The sequence below is a fragment of the Salmo salar genome, chromosome 13 (genome assembly GCF_965601325.2).
Source record: "Salmo salar chromosome 13, fSalSal1, whole genome shotgun sequence".
In the NCBI taxonomy this organism is placed as follows: Eukaryota; Metazoa; Chordata; class Actinopteri; order Salmoniformes; family Salmonidae; genus Salmo; species Salmo salar.
This window is the reverse complement of record NC_138303.1, coordinates 54,898,709-54,918,434: the sequence shown is the minus strand read 5'-3', so window position 1 is coordinate 54,918,434 and position 19,726 is coordinate 54,898,709. Positions and strand designations below refer to the sequence as shown.

The 19,726-nt window shown below is 45.3% G+C and overlaps 1 protein-coding gene across 1 annotated transcript in view; it reads left to right on the top strand.

Moving 5' to 3' along the window:
• LOC106567408 (calcium/calmodulin-dependent protein kinase kinase 1) overlaps positions 1-18,396 on the top strand; it is a 135,416-nt gene extending 117,020 nt beyond the window's left edge. Inside the window, exon 16 of the mRNA XM_014136604.3 lies at positions 16,920-18,396. Within this exon, the coding sequence (XP_013992079.1) occupies positions 16,920-16,992 (73 nt within the window). The 3' untranslated portion in view covers positions 16,993-18,396. The remainder of the gene's footprint in view (positions 1-16,919) is intronic.
• Positions 18,397-19,726: the final 1,330 nt, after the last annotated feature.

Genomic DNA, 19,726 nt, shown 5'->3' with positions numbered 1-19,726 from the left:
TAATAATGCATTTGACTCTTCCACCGTCCCAAGGATGGAGGATCAGTTGATTTACAGTTTTTAAGCAAAAGTTTTTTCAAAATGATTGATGAGAAAAGTATGGTCCAACCCATTGGGTATCTCACCGCACCCTCATAAGCCATATCTTGAAATATGCATATAGAGAGATTAAAATTACATTTATGTTGTAAAAAAAAGTTGTTACTAACCGGTTAATGTAATAACCACTGGTTAATGTAATAGCTTACAATACTCCGCCTCCCCCCTATACACACACCACACATCCCACGTCCCCTTCTGAGAGCAGATAAACCAAACACCTGGAGCTGCCAACTTGCTTTGCCATAGTACCATAATTCAGGGACAATATATTACCGTATGATTTGGAGCTAACAGCTTTACAATTACAAATCCACTGCATGAAATGTGCCATCCCTCTGCAGATTCAAGCCCACGATGGCTCCGGTCAGGTGGAATGTCAGACCAAGCCCATTCTACAGCAGGTTGGGGTGAATTACTCAGAGACTCTTAGTTTTCTTTTGATCACGGCTCCCGAGAACCCCCTTATCCTAGGGTACTCCTGGCTAGCGCTACATAACTCACTATTCTCCTGCTCCACTGGACACCTACTAGACTGGGGTAAGGACTGCCAGACTAAATGTCTAAGACCCCCACCAAGAGCCTCGCCGTGTCTACCTGCATCCATTGAAGACCAAGACTTCTCAGCTCTCCCTCCCGAATACTTCAACCTCCGGGAGGCCTTCAGTAAGAGGCAAGCCACCACCCTTCATCCATACGACTGTGCCATAGAACTCCTACCCGGCTCCACACCTCCCCAGGGCCGTCTCTGTAGTCCCTCTCGACCCCTGAAGTAGCAGTCATGGACAATTACATCCAGGAGTTGCTGGGGGCAGGTTTCATTCACCCCTCTACATCCCCAGCTGGTGCAAGCTTCTTCTTCATGGGTAAGAAGAATGGAGGCCTGCGTCCTTGCATCGATTACAGAGGGCTGAGCCTGTTTACGATCAAGAATCATTACCCCTACCCATGATGTCTGCCACCTTGGAGTTGGCCCAAGAGGCCCAATTCTTCATCAAACTGGACCTCCGCAATGCTTACAATCTGGTGAGAATCAGGGAGGGAGATGAGTAGAACAGGCATTTCTCAGCCTTGACGTACAGGTCATGCTCCAACAGTCGACCAAGCACCCTGCGCACCAGGGACACATGCTCGGTGCGTGTAGCGGAGTATATCAGAATGTTATCAATATACACCACTACACCCTGAAAATCTCATCTACAAAGGCTTGGAAGACTGATGGAGCATTCATCAACCCGTACGGCATTACAAGGTACTCATAATGCCCTGAGGTCATACTGAACGCCGTCTTCCACTCGTCTCCCTCCCGGCACCAGGTTGTAAGCACTCCTGAGATCTAATTTGGTGAAGAAGCGCGCCCCGTGCATTGACTCAATCACTGTGGCGATGAGCAGTAGCGGGTAACTGTACCGCACCGTGATCTGGTTTAGACCTCGATAGTCAATACACGGGCACAGACCTCCCTCCTTCTTCTTCACAAAAAAGAAACTCGAGGAGACAGGTGAAGTGGAGGACCGAATGTACCCCTGACGCAGGGATTCGGAGACATATGTTTCTATAGCCGCCGTCTCCGCCTGTGACAGGGTATACACATGACTCCTGGGAAGTGCAGCGTCTACCAGAAGATTTATCGCACAATCGACCCGTCGATAGGGTGGTAATTGAGTCGCCTTCTTTTTGGAGAAGGCGAGAGCCAAATCGGTATATTCAGGGAGAATGCGCACGGTGGAGATCTGGTCTGGACTTTCCACCGTAGTAGCACCAACGGAAACCCCTAAACACGTGAGAGCCCTCCGTTGCCAAGAAACAGTGGGGTCAAAGACAAGCTAACCAGGGTAGGCCTAGCACCACGGGAAACGCAGGAGAGTCAATGAGGAAGAGACTGATTCTTTCCTTGTGACCCCCCTGCGTCACCATACCCAGAGGAGCGGTGGCCTCCCTAATCAACCCTGACCCTAATGGTCGACTGTCTAAGGCGTGAACGGGGAAGGGCACAGCCACGGGAACAATGGGGATCCCTAAACTAAGGGCGAACGATCTGTCTATAAAATTCCCAGCCGCGCCTGAATCGACAAGCACCTTATGAGGGGAAACTCAGGAAAAGTAACATACAAAAACATGTGTGCAACAGAGGGCTCTGGGTGAGAATGGTGCCGGCTCACCTGGGATGACGCCAGAGTGCCCTGCCTGCTGCCTCGATCCCCAGAGGAACCAACCCGGCACCGACCGGCAGTGTGACCTCTGCGGCCACAGATGGTGCACGAGACGGAACCTCCTCCAGTCTCCCAATGCACAGCATCTCCCAGCTCCATGGGCACTGGAGCGGCGGTGCTGGGGGATGGAACCGACAGAACCCGATCTGGACGTCCACGGGTAGCCAGCAGGTTATCCAACCGAATGGACAGTCCACCAGCTAGTCGAAGGTGAGGGTGGTGCCCCTGCAGGCCAACTCCCGATGGACGTCCTCGCGCAAACTGCAGCGATAGTGGTCGATCAGGGCCCTATCGTTCCATCCCGCGCCGGCGGCCAGGGTCCGAAAATCCATGGCGAACTCCTGGGCGCTCCTCGTCCCCTGCCTCAGATGGAAGAGACGTTCACCCGCCGCTCTACCCTCGGGTGGGTGGTCGAAGACTGCCCGGAAGCGGCGGGTTTAATCCTCGAAATGGTCCAGCGCCTTCTCCCCACACGGAGTTGGCCCACTCCAAGGCTTTCCCAGAGAGGCACGAGACGAGGGCGGACACCTTCTCACGGCCTGAAGGAGCCGGGTGGATGGTTGCCAGGTCGAAGTTGAGCTGCAACAGGAAACTCTGGCAGCGTGCATCCGTCCCATCGTATTCCCGGGGAAGGGCGAGACGAATCACACTGGGACCGGGTGAAGGGGGGGCGAGTAGTGGAGACCTTGGTTGTGCTGGTGGAGGTGCTGGAGGAACTCCCTGTCTCTCCCAGCGGTCCATGGCGGCGCCGAGATGGTGGAGCATCGCGCTCCTCCACCCCTATTCCAGGGGCACCTACTCCTGCTGACTCCATATGTTGCAGTGCTGGATTCTGTAGCGGGGTGCGTAATTGGCGGCAGGAGTCAGGCGCAGGAGAGCAGAACTGGGTAATAACCGGAGATTTATTAAGCAAAACCAACGGCATCCAGAACAACAAGATACATGGGCACAAAATAACCCGTCGTGCGCTCACGGGGAACGTGCACAAGCACTACAATAAAGAATCCCACACAAAGACATGGGGGGAACAGAGGGTTAAATACACAACAAGTAAATGAGGGAATTGAAACCAGGTGTGTGGAAACACAAGACAAAACAAATGGAAAATGAAAAGTGGATCGACGATGGCTAGAAGACCGGCGACGCCGAGCGCCACTCGAACAAGGAGAGGACCCGACTTCAGCGGAAGTCGTGACAATACAGTTGAAGTCGGAAGTTTACATACACCTTAGCCAAATACATTTAAACTCAGTTTTTAAACAATTCCTGACATTTAATCCGAGTAAAAATGCCCTATCTTAGGTCAGTTAGGATCACCACTTTATTTTAAGAATGTGAAATGTCAGAATAATAGTAGAGAGAATGATTTATTTCAGCTTTTATTTCTTTCATCACATTCCCAGTGGGTCAGAAGTTTACATACACTCAATTAGTATTTGGTAGCATTGCCTTTAAATTATGTAACTTGGGTCAAACGTTTTGGGTAGCCTTCCACAAGCTTCCCACAATAAGTTGGGTGAATTTTGGCCCATTCCTCCTGATAGAGCTGGTGTAACTGAGTCAGGTTTGTAGGCCTCCTTGCTCACACACGCTTTTTCAGTTCTGCCCACAACTTTTCTATAGGATTGAGGTCAGAGCTTTGTGTTGGCCACTCCAATAGCTTGACTTTGTTGTCGAGAAGCCATTTTGCCACAGCTTTGGAAGTATGCTTGGGTTCATTGTCCATTTGGAAGACCCATTTGCGACCAAGCTTTAACTTCCTGACTGATGTCTTGAGATGTTGCTTCAATATATGCACATAAATTTCCTTCCTCATGATGCCATCTATTTTGTGAAGTGCACCAGTCTCTCCTGCAGCAAAGCACCCCCACAACATGATGCTGCTACCCCCGTGCTTCACGGTTGGGATGGTATTCTTCAGGTTGCAAGCCTCCCCCTTTTTCCTCCAAACATAACGATGGTCTTTATGGCCATTATGGCCATTTTTGTTTCATCAGACCAGAGGACATTTCTCCAAAAAGTACAATCTTTGTCCCCAGTTTTGGAGCATTGGCTTCTTCCTTGCTGAGCGGCCTTTCAGGTTATGTCGATATGGGACTCGTTTTACTGTGGATATAGATAGCTTTGTAGCTGTTTCCTCCAGCATCTTCACAAGGTTCTTTGCTGTTGTTCTGGGATTGATTTGCACTTTTCGCACCAAAATACGTTCATCGCTAGGAGACAGAACGCGTCTCCTTCCTGAGCGGTATGACGGCTGCGTGGTCCCATGGTGTTTATACTTGCGTACTATTGTTTGTACAGATGAAAGTGGTACCTTCGGGCGTTTGGAAATTGCTCCCGAGGATGAACCAGACTTGTGGAGGTCTACAATGTTTTTTTCTGAGGTCTTGGCTGATTTATTTTGATATTCCCATGATGTCAAGCAAAGAGGCACTGAGTTTGAAGGTAGGCCTTGAAATACATCCACAGGTACACCTCCAATTGACTCGAATTATGTCAATTAGCCTATCAGAAGCTTCTAAAGCCATGACCTAATTTTGGGGAATTTTCCAAGCTGTTTAACCTGTCTGGGCCAGTGGGACGCTTTCGTCCCACCCTAATCAACAGCCAGTGGAATCGCGTCGCGCTAAATGCAAAACCTCATAAATGCTATAACTTCAATTTCTCAAACATATGACTATTTTACACCGTTTTATAGATACACCTCTCCTGAATCGAACCACGTTGTCCGATTTCAAAAAGGCTTTACTGCAAAAGCAAAACATTAGATTATGTCAGTAGAGTACCCAGCCAGAAATAATCACACAGCCATTTTCAAAGCAACTAGCATGCATCACAAATACCCAAAACACAGCTAAATGCAGCACTAACCTTTGACAACCTTCATCAGATGACACTCCTAGGACATCATGTTACACAACACATGCATTTTTTTGTCCTGTGTGGCTCAGTTGGTAGTGCATGACGTTTGCCATGCCAGGGTTGTGGGTTCGATTCCCACAGGGGACCAGTACGGGAAGAAAAAAAATGTATGAAATGTATGCATTCACCACTGTAAGTCGCTCTGGATAAGACCGTCTGCTAAATGAGTAAAATGTACAAAAAATGTAAACTTCTGACCCACTGGAATTGTGATACAGTGAATTATAAGTGAAATAATCTGTCTATAAACAATTGTTGGAAGAATTATTTATGTCATGCACAATGTAGATGTCATAACCAGCTTGCAACAACTACAGTTTGTTAACAAGAAATGTATGGAGTGGTTGAAAAACGAGTTAATGACTCCAACCTAAGTGTATGTAAACTTCCGACTTCAACTGTACATTCTAGAAACTATTTTCACAGTAATCATATACTTTACACGCGAACCGCCGCCCGTTTGGAGTAAGAAATCCTGAATGTATTTACGTGTGGGTGCCTTCATTTGCCGTTTATTTCTGTCGGATCCAGATTCCTTAGGAAGGGTGATGGGTTGGCCTTTCAGCGACACGCTTGTAAGGCTCTGATTGTCTGAAAGGGTCCGGACCCGTCTCTTCTACTCTTGTTCACTCTGGAAAATGCTCCTTGGAAGCTAAGCTAGCCAGCCGTGTCAATGGTTCCCACTGGGTGATGAGAGTAGCGTATTACGGTGATTTGAGAAGAGTAGTACAATAGGATGATTTGAAGAGTAGTAGGATGGTCCCACATATATTCACTTTTCTAGATATTTTACTTAAGACAGCTAATCAGCTGTACCAGCAATTGTCTGAGAGGGGAATTTTCTCCTCTCTCCACCTCGTGTTGACAGTCAGAGTTTGAACCACTTTACACACGCAGCTGCAGCCTGGCGATGTTCTGGTCTAGTCTGGGAGGTGAGTTTATTTTCTTGAGGTTCAAAGTTCCAACCATTTCAAACGTGTTGCTACCTCCTCACGTTTTTCTGGTCTAATGTTAATCTTTCTAACAATCCTTTTATGCACTCTGGCCGAAGGGGACGATTCCGTCAGTCTGACAGTCTGACTTCACTCGGGGAGTGGCTACTTACTATGCACAGTTTATAGGAGATAGATTATTTTATGGCTCCTAAAATTGCATTCCTAGCTTAACAAAAATACTTTAATTTTTTTCGTACCTAAAATACAACATAGAGGATGGAGACTTCATACATGTAGTGTATATTCTTTTCAAGTTATAATATTTCCTTTATAACACTTTTAATGACATTACAAAATCAAAACCAATTTGACATTAGTTTTCTATAGATCATCTCTGATCATTCCCCACGTTCTCAAGTTATAAATATTGTTCCAGTATTTGCTTTTTGAACGTGTTAGAGTTTCAGCGGGAAAAAGTCTATTAACAAAGCACATTCCTTGGTGGGTTTTGGAGAAGGAGATCTCTCTGGATCTCCTCTCCTTTAATTTACGGCAGGGTGTGAGCTGTCAAACCGGCCCAGTTCCCTCCTCTCCTCTTCTGTGGGTGATTGAAGGTCTGGTTACTGTCATCCATTGCCAAGCTGATCTGACCCATTCGAATCCTCACAGGACAGTCATGACAATCCTTCACAAGTGATAGGCTAATATTGTCACCCATCAAACTATTCTCAATTTAATGTTGTCTTTACATATACTAAATAATATATGTGTGGAATTAGTTTTGAGTTGGAATGGACCAAAATCATGCACCTGTCTCCGAACAGGGGCATGGGGGAAAAATACATGTCATCTATACAATTAAATAGCAAATGGAGGACGCTTTTCCCATGGTTCATTTTCATGCCAGCCAGGTAGGATATACTCCTGTTGCAAAGCAATGTGATTAATATTAGGAAAGTTGAGAAATAAATATAGTAGGCCTAGCCTATAGAAAGCTGATGGGATCCTCCTATTTGTAATAGAGGCCATCAAAACTCTGTTTTCTCACGCAATTTCATAGACTATAGAAATGTTGCGCAACATGAGCTCATGGGCTCTCATGAAGTGTTTGATTCGATTTTCAATTACCGCCAATGTGGCGGTAATGTAGTCACCTTAACAGCCCTAAGCCTGAGGCCGTATTTATTGTCTCTGGGAACTTTAATAAAGCAAATCTGAGGAAACGCTACCGAAGTTCTATCGACACATGTCCTGCAGTACTCCAGCAAAAACTCTCGACCATTGTTATGCTCCCTTCTGGGATGGCTACAAGGCCCTCCCCCATCCTCCCTTCGGCGAATCAGATCACGACTCAATTCTTCTCCTCCCTTCCTATATGCAGAAACTTAAACAGGAAGGACCCGTGCTAAGGTCTATTCAACGCTGGTCTGACCAATCGGAATCCATTCTTCAAGATTGTTTTGATCACACGTACTGGGATATGTTCCGTGTTGCCTCTGAAAATAACATTGACGTATACACTGACACAATGACTGAGTTAATCAGCAAGTGTATAGGGGATGTTGTTCCCACTGTGACGATTAAAACCTATCCAAACCAAAAACTGTGGATAGATGGCAGCATTCGCGCAAAACTGAAAGTGCGAACCACTGCATTTAACCACGTCAAGGTGACTGGGAATATGGCCAAATACAAACAGTCCAGTTATGCCCTCCGTAAGGCAATCAAACGGACAAAATGTCAGTACAGAGACAAAGTGGAGTTGCAATTCTCAGACTCAGAGACGAGACATATGTGGTAGGCACTCCAGACAATCACGGATTGCTAAGGGAAAACCAGCCACGTCGCGGACACGGACGTCTTGCGCCCGGGAACAAACTAAACACCTTCGCCACTTTAAGGATAACATGTTATGGGTGTAAGATGGCACGTTGATGCCATCTGTTGGTAAATGTTAATTTGCTGCAACACCAGTGTTCTTACCGGTGTGCTTGATATACCCTGATGTATTGCAGTGTGCTGAACAAGATTGATTGCTCGCATCAATGTCTCTGTTTCGTTGTTTAACGTCCAAACATGGTGTTAGAAGTGGGAAAACTATTCATGAGTGAAATGTTTGGGTGTACAAAAAATGCATCCGTGAGTAAAATATAGCCGGAATTTACCTTAGCTACAGTGAGTTTGCTAGTTAGTGTTATTAGTATCGGATAGACATGGCTGTGAACATTCCCCCTCCCACTGTTATGAAGCTCAGCGGAGATTAGAGCATGAACTGGGATATGTTCCGAGGTGAATGGGAGGACTATGCACTAGCCACGGGACTTCTGGAAAAGGATGATGATGTAGTGGCTGCCACTTTGAGGATTATAATGGGAGCTGAATACTGACACGTTTACCAACATAACCTGAACCTGACAGCAGCTCAGCAAGGTAACACAACAGCTATTCTTGATGCTCTTGAACATTACTTTAAGCCAGCAAAGAATGTTATCTACGAGCATTAGGTTTTTGGCTGATGCAAACAGGAGGACGGGGAGTCCATTGACAGCTTTGTCACCAGGCTAAGGGAAAAGCAGCTACATGTGAATATGGTGCTTTAAGAGACAAACTGATCAGAGATAAGATAGTGCTCGGTATAGCTGATGAGGGCATGCGCAGATGTTTGCTGAGATAATTTGACCTGATACTGGTCTTGGCAGTGGAGACATGCCGTGCAGCAGAGCTTACTGATATATGGATAAGGTCCATGGAGCTAGAAAGGTAGCACATGGACAATGTCAATGCTACATTCAGTCAGCCAGTAAAGAAATTCCCCTTTTCCACAGCTAATGCTAATTCTACAGCCAACTCTGCAATAGACAGCCCCAATACATGCAGATATTGTGGCATTTCTGATGGTTGTGGAAAACAACACTGCCCAGCCTATGTGAAAATGTGCAAATTATGTGGCACAGCTAATCACTTTGCACGGGTTCTGCATGAAAAGCAAGAGAAAGGAGGGTAAAGTGCACTCCATTGAAACAAACACAAACCAAGGGAACAACAGCATGGAGAATGATTTCTATGCTAGCGAGTGCATGGGGCAGTGAGTGCCAAAGAAAAACATTTTGTTGCTCTACAATTTAACAATAAACCACAGCAATGCCAGCTAGATTCGAGGGTCACATGTAAAGTTATGAGCCTTAAAGACAAAAGGAGGCTCGCGCCCAGAGACAAACTCACAGAGAGTAGCACCAAGCTGAAGCTGTATACAGGCCAGTTGATGACCTCTTTAGGCCTGTTTTTTACAGTGTATTGTGCGGGCGAGAAACACACCCTTAAGTTTGAAATAGTTGAGGCTATTACTGCTTGGGTCCACATGCGAGTGCCTCGGGCTTATTAACTTCACCATCCCAGCAGACCTTAACCCTGTAGACGAAGTTCAGGCTGGGCCCCTGAGCAAAGAGACACTTCTAAGCAAATACCATGGTGTCTTCAACTCACCGGTCGAGTCAGTCCACTTTGAGTTGGACGCAGCAATCCAGCCTGTCCAGTGTGCACCCCGCAATGTACCAGTGGCTATGAAAGCAGCTGCAAAGGCTCAGCTTGTCAAATACAACGAAGATGTAGACATCACAACTGTCACCGAGCCTACAGCCTGGGTAAGTAATATGGTTATTGTCAAGAAATCAGACAATGCATTGATTCTAAACACCTCAACCAGGCACTGGTTATTATTCCCACGTTAGAGGATGTTCTTTACAAGCTCCCGAAGGCCTGAGTCTTCATGCTCATAGATGTCAGAGCTGCCTTCCTGCAGTGCAAGCTCGACGAGGACTGCAGCTACCTGACCACCTTTTAGACAACCTGGGGCAGGAAGAGGTGGTTGAAGCTCCCATTTTGGGTCTCCGTGGATCCGGAGGTGTATCAGCGGAAACAGCATGAGCTGCTGGTGGGACTCAATGGCGTGGAACCCATAGCACATGACATCCTCGTAGTTGACTGTGGAGACAGTGATGAGGAGGCAGAACGTGACCATGACTCCAAGCTGCTGGCCCTGATAGACAGATGCAGACAGGGCAAGCGAAAGCTAAGCATAAATAAGCTTCAGTTCAAAGTGCCAGAGGTCCGCTTTCTCGGGCACATCTTGTCCTCCACCAGATTGAAGGCGGATCCTGAGAAAGTGAAGGCTGTCTTGGACATGGCCCCTCAATCTGACGTGAAGGCACTGCAGCGCTTCGTCAGATTCTTCACTTACCTGGCCAAGTTCCTGCTGTGGCTCTCGGTGGTGTGTGAGCCACTAAGGAGGCTCATGGACAAGGACGCCATCTGGCATTGGCTCCCAAAACATGACGCAGTCATGAGGGAAATAAAGCACCTTTTCACCCAGACACCTGCACTGCGATACTACTATGTGTCAAAACCTGTCACGATTCAGAGTAACTCGGGTCAGCATGGACTGGGCTGTTGCCTCATGCAGGGGGGCCATCCTGTGGCATTCACCTCTAGAGCGCTTACTCCAACAGAGCAGAACTATGCCCAGAAAGAGAAGGAGTGCCTCAGCATTGTGTTTGTAAGGCAACGCTTCCACCACTACCTGTACGGGCGCGACATCATTACCGCAGAGACAGATCAAGCCGGCAGAGCATGCTACTGGTTCTACAAAGCTACAACCTCAAGGTGGTGTATAAACCAGGGCCAGAGATGTATGTGAGTAACACCCTCAGCAATGCTACCACATCAGGCACACACATGCGCCATGCATGAACAACACACAGTTTGCAGCTTACAAACAGAGCAAGTGGATGTTGAACACGTCAACCAGGCTGACTACCTCAATGTTACTGACCAGCGCCGTGTACAATTCAGACAGCACACAGACCAGGGCGACAACCTCCAGGCATTGAAGTCTGTGATTCTGATGGGGTGGCCCAACTGCACGGAAGAACCTGTTCTAGCCATCAGAGAATATTGGCCAGTCAAAGAGGAGCTCAGTGTTCAAAATGGAGTGATATTCAAGGGTCAGATAGCTGTTCTTCCCCGGTCTCTGCACCATGAGATGTTGGTGCGTGTGCACACAAGTCACATTGGAGGTGAGGCCTGTTACAGACAAGCACGTGACACGCTGTATTGACCAGAAATGCAGAGTGAAATAAATGACAATGTCAGTAAATGCACAATCTGCATTGAATATGCCATTGAGCAACAGAGAGGGACAATGATGTCCCATGAGCTACCGACGCGCTCCTGGCAGATAGTAAATCTAGATCTCTTCCAGTACAGTGTCAAAGACTTTCTTCTGGTATTCGATCATTACTCAGACTTTTGGGAGATTGACTTCCTCCCTGACCTCTGAGCAGAGACGATGATCAAATGTTGCAATGCGCAGTTTGCCCGCTATGGCCAGCCATGTAGTGTAATCTCAGATAATGAACTCCAATTCTCCTGTTTTGAGTTCCGGAAATTTGCTGCAGAATAGGAATTTGAGCATGTCACCTCATCGCCATGTCACCCTGCAAAATCGCGAAGAACCTCTGCAAAAAAAGCTCTGCGAGAGGGCAAGGATGCCTGGAAAGCGGTCCTGCAGTGGCGTAATACCCTCAACGGAAGGCATGAATAGCAGCCCGACCAAGCACCTCATGGCACGGAGCTTAAAAGCAGCTCTGCCAGTAGCCAACACTCTCCTGGAGCCCTGTGTGGTGACGTACGCGCTGGCGAAGCTTTCTCACGGAGGACAGGTGTCCAAGTTCATCAATGACAAATCAGCGAATTACTTACCTGAGCTCATGGTGGGTGAAGTGGTGCGGATGAAGCCACTAACAGGGGACCAGACGGGCCTCTGGAGACTCGGATCCTGTGTGCATAAAGTTGAATGGATCACTGTACCGTTGTAATAGGGTTGACCTTCGGGTTGCTGAGCCAGCACCTACTCAGAACCCTGATGGTCTTAGGGGTCGCATGACAAAGAACGGACCCCCAGCAAGTCATGTGGGGCCTGAGTCACTGGGCGAAGGGATTACAGGGCAGATTACAAGGGATTACAGGTCAGCCGCTCCCTCGCCCATCAGTACTCCCATGCTCATCAGCACTCCCCTAAGGGAAATTAAAAAATTTGAAAAGTGAAGAGATTATCAAAATGTGTTTAAAAATAGATAAACCTTATTTTTATTTTTTATAAAAAATAAAAACTGAACTGTTCATGTTGGATGTTATTACTAGGTTTGTTTTGTTAGTGAATTGACAGCTCCTTTCCTATTTTATAAAATGGAATATGTTAAAAGTGTAAGACGGCACATTGATTCCATCTGTTGGTAAATGTTAATTACTGCAACACCAGTGTTTTTACCCGTGTGCTTGATATACCCGGATGTATTGGAATGTGCTGAACAAGACTGGTTACTTGCATCAATGACTCTGTCTCGTCATTTAACATCCAAACATAACACAGTGCCACCCATATGGGCCGCTCCCGAGGACTGTGAACTCTCGTTCTCCGTGGCCGACGTGAGTAAGACATTTAAGTGTGTTAACCCTCGCAAGTCTGCCGGCCCAGATGTAATCCTTAACCGCGTCCTCATAGCATGCGCAGACCAGCTGGCTGGAATGTTTACAGATATATTCAATCTCTCCCTATCCCAGTCTGCTGTCCCCACTTGCTTCAAGATACCCACCAAGAAAGTGAAGGTAACTGAACTAAATTACTATCGCCCCATAGCACTCACTTCTGTCATCGTGAAGTGCTTTGAGAAGCTAGTTAAGGATCATATCACCGCCACCTTACCCGACACCCTAGGGCCTAGACCCACTGCAATTTGCGTACCGCCCCAATAGGTCCACAGATGATGCAATTGCCATCACACTGCACACTGCCCTATCCCACCTAGACAAGCGGACACCTACAGCATGTAAGAATGCTGTTCATTGACTACAGCTCAGCCTTCAAGCTGGGTCTGAACCCAACCTGTGCAACTGGGACCTGGAATTCCTGACAGGCTGCCCCAGGTGGTGAAGGTAGCAGCACCTCCACTACGCTGATCCTCAACACAGGGGCCCCAAAGGGTGCGTACTCAGCCCCCGCCCCCTCCTGGACTCCCTCTTCACCCATGACTGCGTGGCCATGCACGCCTCCAACTCAATCATGACATTTTCAGACGACACAACAGTGGTAGGCCTGATTACCAACAACGATTAGACAGCGTACAGGGAGGAGGTGAGGGCCCTGGCGAAGTGGTGACAGGAAAACCACCTCTCCCTCAACGTCAACAAAACAAAGGAGCTGATCGTGGACTTCAGGAGACAGCAAAGGGAGCACGCCCCCATCCCATCAGCATCTGGTCGGGCTGGACCACCGCCTCATACGGCAACTGCACCATCCGTTACCACAGGGCTCTCCAGAGGGTGATCTGGTCTGCCCAATGCACCCACACTGCCTGTCCTCCAGGACAGCTACAGAACCCGGTGTCACAGGAAGGCAAAGAAGATCATCTAGGACCTCAGCTACCCGAGCCACGGCCTGTTCACCCCGCTATCATCTAGAAGGCGAGGTCAGTACAGGTGCATCAAAACTGGGACCAAGAGACTGAGCACCAGCTTCTATCTCAATGCCATCAGTCTGTTAAATAGCCATCACTAGCCAACTTCCACCCAGTTCCCTGCCCTGAACTTAGTGTCTGTCACTAGCCGGTTACCACCCAGTTACTCAACTGACATTGCTCATCGTAATATTTCTTATTTCCGTTCTTTTACTTTTAGATTTGTGTGTATTGTTGTGTATTGTTAGATATTACAGCACGGTTGGATCTTGGAACACCTGCATTAACAACTGCTAAATACAGCTCTGGAAAAAATTAAGAGACCACTGCAAAATGATCAGTTTCTCTGGTTTTACTATTTATAGGTATGTGTTTGGGTAAAAAAAAAAATATTTTATTCTATAAACTACTGATGACATTTCTCCCAAATTCCAAATAAAATATTGTCACTTAGAGCATTTATTTGCAGAAAATGACAACTGGTCAAAATAACAAAAAATATACAGTGTTGTCAGACCTCGAATAATGCAAAGAAAATAAGTTCATATTCATATTCATTAAGTTAAAACATTAGTATTGTGTTGTTTAAAAATTAATATGAACTTATTTTCTTTGCATTATTCAAGGTTTGACAACACTGCATCTTTTTTGTTAATTTGACCAGTTGTCATTTTCTGCAAATAAATGCTCTAAATGTAATGATGGGGTGGTGAGTCGGAAGCAGGTGCAGGTGAAACGTTTTAATAAAACAACAAAACCAAGACACTAACATAAAGGCAGTACACCGATGCACAAGAACAATACCAACTGGTGAGTGAACATGGGAGAGTGACATATAAAGGGGAGGAAATTATGAAGGTAATGGAGTGCAGGTGTGAATCATAATGATCATAATGATTCACAGGTGCGCGTAATGATGAGTGCCAGGTGTGTGTCATGATGAATTCCAGGACCGGTGGTTAGTATTCTGGCGACGTCATACACCGGAGGGGAGGAGCAGGAGCAGAAGTGACACTAAATTACAATATTTTTATTTGGAATTTGGGAGAAATGTTGTCAGTAGTTTATAGAATAAAACAAAAATGTTCATTTTACCCAAACACATACCTATAAATAGTAAAACCAGAGAAACTGATCATTTTGCAGTGGATTCTTAATTTTTTCCAGAGCTGTATTTAGCAAATTTTTTATTTTTTATTTGAACCCTGCCCATCAACTTGGAAGCACAACACCACTGCCCCCTGCTGAGGACATGACCTAACCACCCCGTCTCTACAAACCTTACACACTAATGTAGGCTAACTGACATTGCATGACAGATGGACGCTTTCAGGCACAGATCTAGGATCAGCTTACCCTCCACAAACCCTATCCCTAACCGTTAGGGAAAAACCTCAAAGCTGAGCTGATCAATGTTGAAGGGCAACTGACTCCCACATGTAGTGGTGGAAGGATGCTCATAGCTCTCCGTCACCCTCCGATGACCTCTCCTGACCTCAGGCTCTGACCTCTGACCCTGTGTCCGTTTTCTTCCCCGCTCTATCTGCTGCAGGGATGCGTGGCCGTTCCGCCACTCTTTAAAACTCCACCCCTCTCTAAGGTAAAGTTGTGTGGTCATTGGTCTGGCACGTTGTCTGTCAAAATTTCTAACAACCCCCCATCCTGTTGTCCTTATCCATTGGTGTTCCTTCATGAGAAAGGCGGGGCAAATGTTTTTCCCCAACTGTCAATCCAACTGTGACTCAAAGGTCTCCGACTGCCATCTCCCTGTGTTACACATAACATGTGTTGTTGTCACCATTTCTGTGTGTTGTCATTGAAGATGGTGTTTCTTGCCTTCCTCAATGCGATGACATTAGGTGGCTCCTGTTTCTCGCCATGTGTATGATAGAGACTAAATATGTGACTGGTTACAAGACCCTAGCCTTATTTTAATTTTTGACAAAAACAGGACTTTACAGTTTATAAAAGTACAGACTCAGAGCTTCAAAATGGCATATCGTATACTGCAATTGGAGAAAATTATGGGAAAGTAATGCTGCTATGAATGTTGATATACTTGTTTACCCACTTTTGAGAAAAAGCCCTTCAAAGTTTTTGTAAAGGTTTTTACACTTGCTGGAGAGCTCTTCTTTGTGTACACCCATTCAGCATCATACACACCCTCTTAAGCCTTAGCCCCACCCATCTCTAAGATTTCACATGTGAACGGGACTCTTTGTGAATGGATATTTTTTTGTCTCCTTTGTTTAGCTAGCTAAATAAGTTCATCAGCACCATATTATCTGTTATCTCAGCCAATCGTGGCAAGTCAGGAACGATCCTGTCTTTCTCCCTATAGCTAAGTGCTTTCTCCTTGGCTACCCACATGCAAAAATACTACAGTTTACTATAGAATACTACTGTACTTACTATAGAATTCTGTAGTAAACTGGTATACTGTAGAATACTATACTACACACCTCGATCATGTGTAGTACTTACTATAGAAATGTGTAGTATACTGTGCAATACTATAGTAAATACTACAGTATACTACAGACTGCAAAAACATCACAGTAAATACTACAGTAATATCCGCAAAAACCCTACAGTCTGCAAAACACTACAGTAATTACTTACTAGTATATAGTATATACTACAGTATTTCATTTGCATACACCCTGCCCATTCCCCTCCCCATATCCCAATTTGTGCCACCCATATTATGGTCTATACTTGGCATGTAGGTTTCTCATTTATGGGTAGCACAAATTGGGATATATTGTGTTCCCTACAGGTTATAGAAAAGAGCAGAAGCTCTGAACTATCTGTTCAGACTTCAGTCTGACCTACCTACCTACCTACCTACAGGTTATGGAAAATTTGCTCTTGGAGTATTTTGTCCAGTAGATTTCCTCAAAGACAAAGCCCCCACTGCTATTTCAAAGCCCCAAAAAAAAAACACTACAGTAAATACTATCCTAAAGTCCGCAAAAACACTACAGTGAATACTATAGTATTTAACCATAGTATACTATAGTATTTTTTCTTTTGGGATAAACTAGGCTTGTCATTTTATATTTTTATTCATATTTACAGATCACATACCAGTTTGTTATTAAGGCACATGAAAGTTCACATTTTCAAGAAGGCAACAACAACAAAAATCTGTATTTTTTTTTACAGTTTCTCTCTCTCCCTGTCTCTCTCTCTGTCTCTCGCTCTTCCCCTCTATATGTCTCCTGTCACTTTTTCAGAAAGGGCAGCAGTGGAGAGGGAAGTAGGGAGGGAGAGCTCGAAGACCTACATGAAGATGAACCCTTCTCCTGAATCCCGTTCCTCCTCCTCTCCTCCAGTCAGCTCAGCTCAGCCCAGTTCTACACAGCCCTCTTAACCGCCATCTTACGCTCCTACCTTCAGTGCTTCTGGACTGAAACGGTGCTTTTACTTGTGAGAAGTGGTTCAACTCAAGCATGGCCTCCCCTTTAAAAATGATATGCCCTTCCCCTTTAAAGCCCAATCTGTACATTGCCTCTCTCCCTTTAAATCTATGATGCACTCCGCTCTTCTAATCCTGTCCTTCCCTCCATCCCTCCCTGATCTCTCCTCACTCCATCATTGCGTGTAATCACCCAAAGAAGCACATAGAACCCAGACAACACTGTACCACTGCCAGGCGTACTCAAGACTACTGGAAATTCCTACTGTATGTCCGTCTGCCGTCTGCTGGCGTTATGTTGCTGAGGAGAAGAGGAATTTGGTCTGTTGTGTTTCGATGTCACTTTACCTACACAATGCATGGTGAACGTTATCGCCGTTCAGAGACTCTCTAGGAACCATTCACAATCATGGACAATATTGGTGCCCTAAGAGCCAGCATGACCAAGAGACTGGAGCATGCAACTGACATTATTACGCCCCCTACTGTTTGAAACAAGACATACCCACAGGGCTTTTAACCTCCTATCATAATCAATAGTTTGAAGGGGCAACCTACAGATGCTTCATACATTTTTGGACTTATAAATTAATGAATGAGATATACCTATGATTCTTGAAGAATATAACTTATAAATGCCTCATAAGCTTAGTTCAACTGTCATACCCCATCAGAACCAAAAGTGTGTTTTACTCCAATGTTTGTAAACACACACTGTATAGCCTCAATATATGCTTGACACTATAATATTTATATATCGAAGGGTCAGTCCTTGCATCCATAGCTCTGTCTATTAATATCAGAGTGGTTACATTTCTCCAGGCCCATCCTTCAGCTTTTTACCAAAACAGAGGGAAACCTTTTTGTTATATTGTCATCTGTGGATTGCCCCTTTAATGCTGCAGCGTTGTACATAGATCATAAATGTGTCAGTGTAATGTCATTGTTGCCTATCTCACCCGTACATGCTAAGCTGTCAACATAACCCTTCCACACTCTTCTCTTAAGTAATAATAATAATAATATATTTTATTTTAAGCACTTTACAAGACACCCAAATTCACTTTACATACACAAGATAATAAGCAGGATTAAAAGCAATAAAATCATACATTAAAATAAGTAAGTATATAAAACTACGCCAAACATAAGGACAGACTAACAAGGGGAAAAACTAAACACTAACTAGGGAAGTGAACTTGTGAGGGATCTCTAAGACAACAGATCATGTGAAGAGGTGTGTCTTTAGTGTAGACTTGAATATGTGTATGGATTGTGAGGTTTTGACATGGAGAGGGAGGGAGTTCCGGGGGGGGGGGGGGGGCTGCAATGCTAAAAGCATTGTCTCCCATGGAGTAGAGCCTGGTGTGAGAGATGGTTAGGAGGCCAATGTCATAAAAGCGCAGTGAACAGGTGGGAGTGTAGGGGTGCAGGAGGTCAGTAAGCTATGTGAGCATTTTGAAGATGATCCTGTATTGAACTGGGAGCCAGTGGAGTTTGAGGGTGGAGGTGATGTGGTCCCAAGGTTTGGTGTCTGTGTGGACTGGTCTCTTCCTCTCTATTGCTCTAATTGTCTCCCCTTCATCCTCTAATGTTTTTAGTAGGGTACAGAATTAGAGAAGGGCTGTTTCTCTGAATCTCAGGCAGTAGGATGAAGCAAGCCTGTTTCTTTCCCGTCTCCTAGACTCTGACAAGAAGCAGCAACTTATCCTCCTTAAAACACATTTGAAGCCCACAATTGTGAAAGGGGGGACACTAATCATATTTATGCAGCCTATTAATCACTCTTAGAATACTTCCAGAACCAAGTAAATGTTTTGTTTTTTTCAATTTAAGAAAAACTGAATTGGAAATTGGCCCATTCATTGATAGGGATGCATGTGAGATTGCACAGCAGTAACCTGGTTTATTTGTCCTTTATACATTCTTCTCGATATCAAAATGGAAGTGAAACCAGGTAATGGTGTTTGTATGAACTGTTTCTTGATTAGTAAAAGGTTAATTTATGAAATAAATGTGATTAATTGTGTTATTCTCATAACATATTTTTATGTAACAATAGTAGCAGTTCATTCAGTTCATCCAAGCACGGTGATGGCTGCACAAATGTTATAATTGGTTATGACATCTAAATGTAGTTAAAGGAGTTTGGTGGTCACTTTATGAAATGTTAAGAGTTAGACCAAGAGTTTAAAGTAATACAGAAATTATTGGTATTTTAGTTGTGGTTAGGATATATTAACCAAATTATCAGGAAAGTTTTGGATGTATTTTCCCTTCAAAATGCCCCTGGACGGCCCTAGAAGTGTGTGTGCGTGTGTAAGTGTGTGTGATGGATAATCTCCAGTTAGACTGTGCTGTAATCAGAGGGAGCTTTCAGAACTTTAATAGCTGTAATGGTGTGTTTCTTTGTTTGGTTGTGACAAACAGCTAAAGAGGGGACTCTCTCTTTCTCTCTCCCTCTCTTCCCCTTTCTCTTTCCTTCTCCCTTCCTCCACACCACTCTCTCCTTCTCTGTCTCCCTTCCTCTCTATCCCTCCACCTTTCTCTGTTTCCCTCCCTCTCTCTCTGCCAGCTCAGGCACTTTGTACTGTATGTGAAAGCGTGTTGTCAGTCAGAGCACAG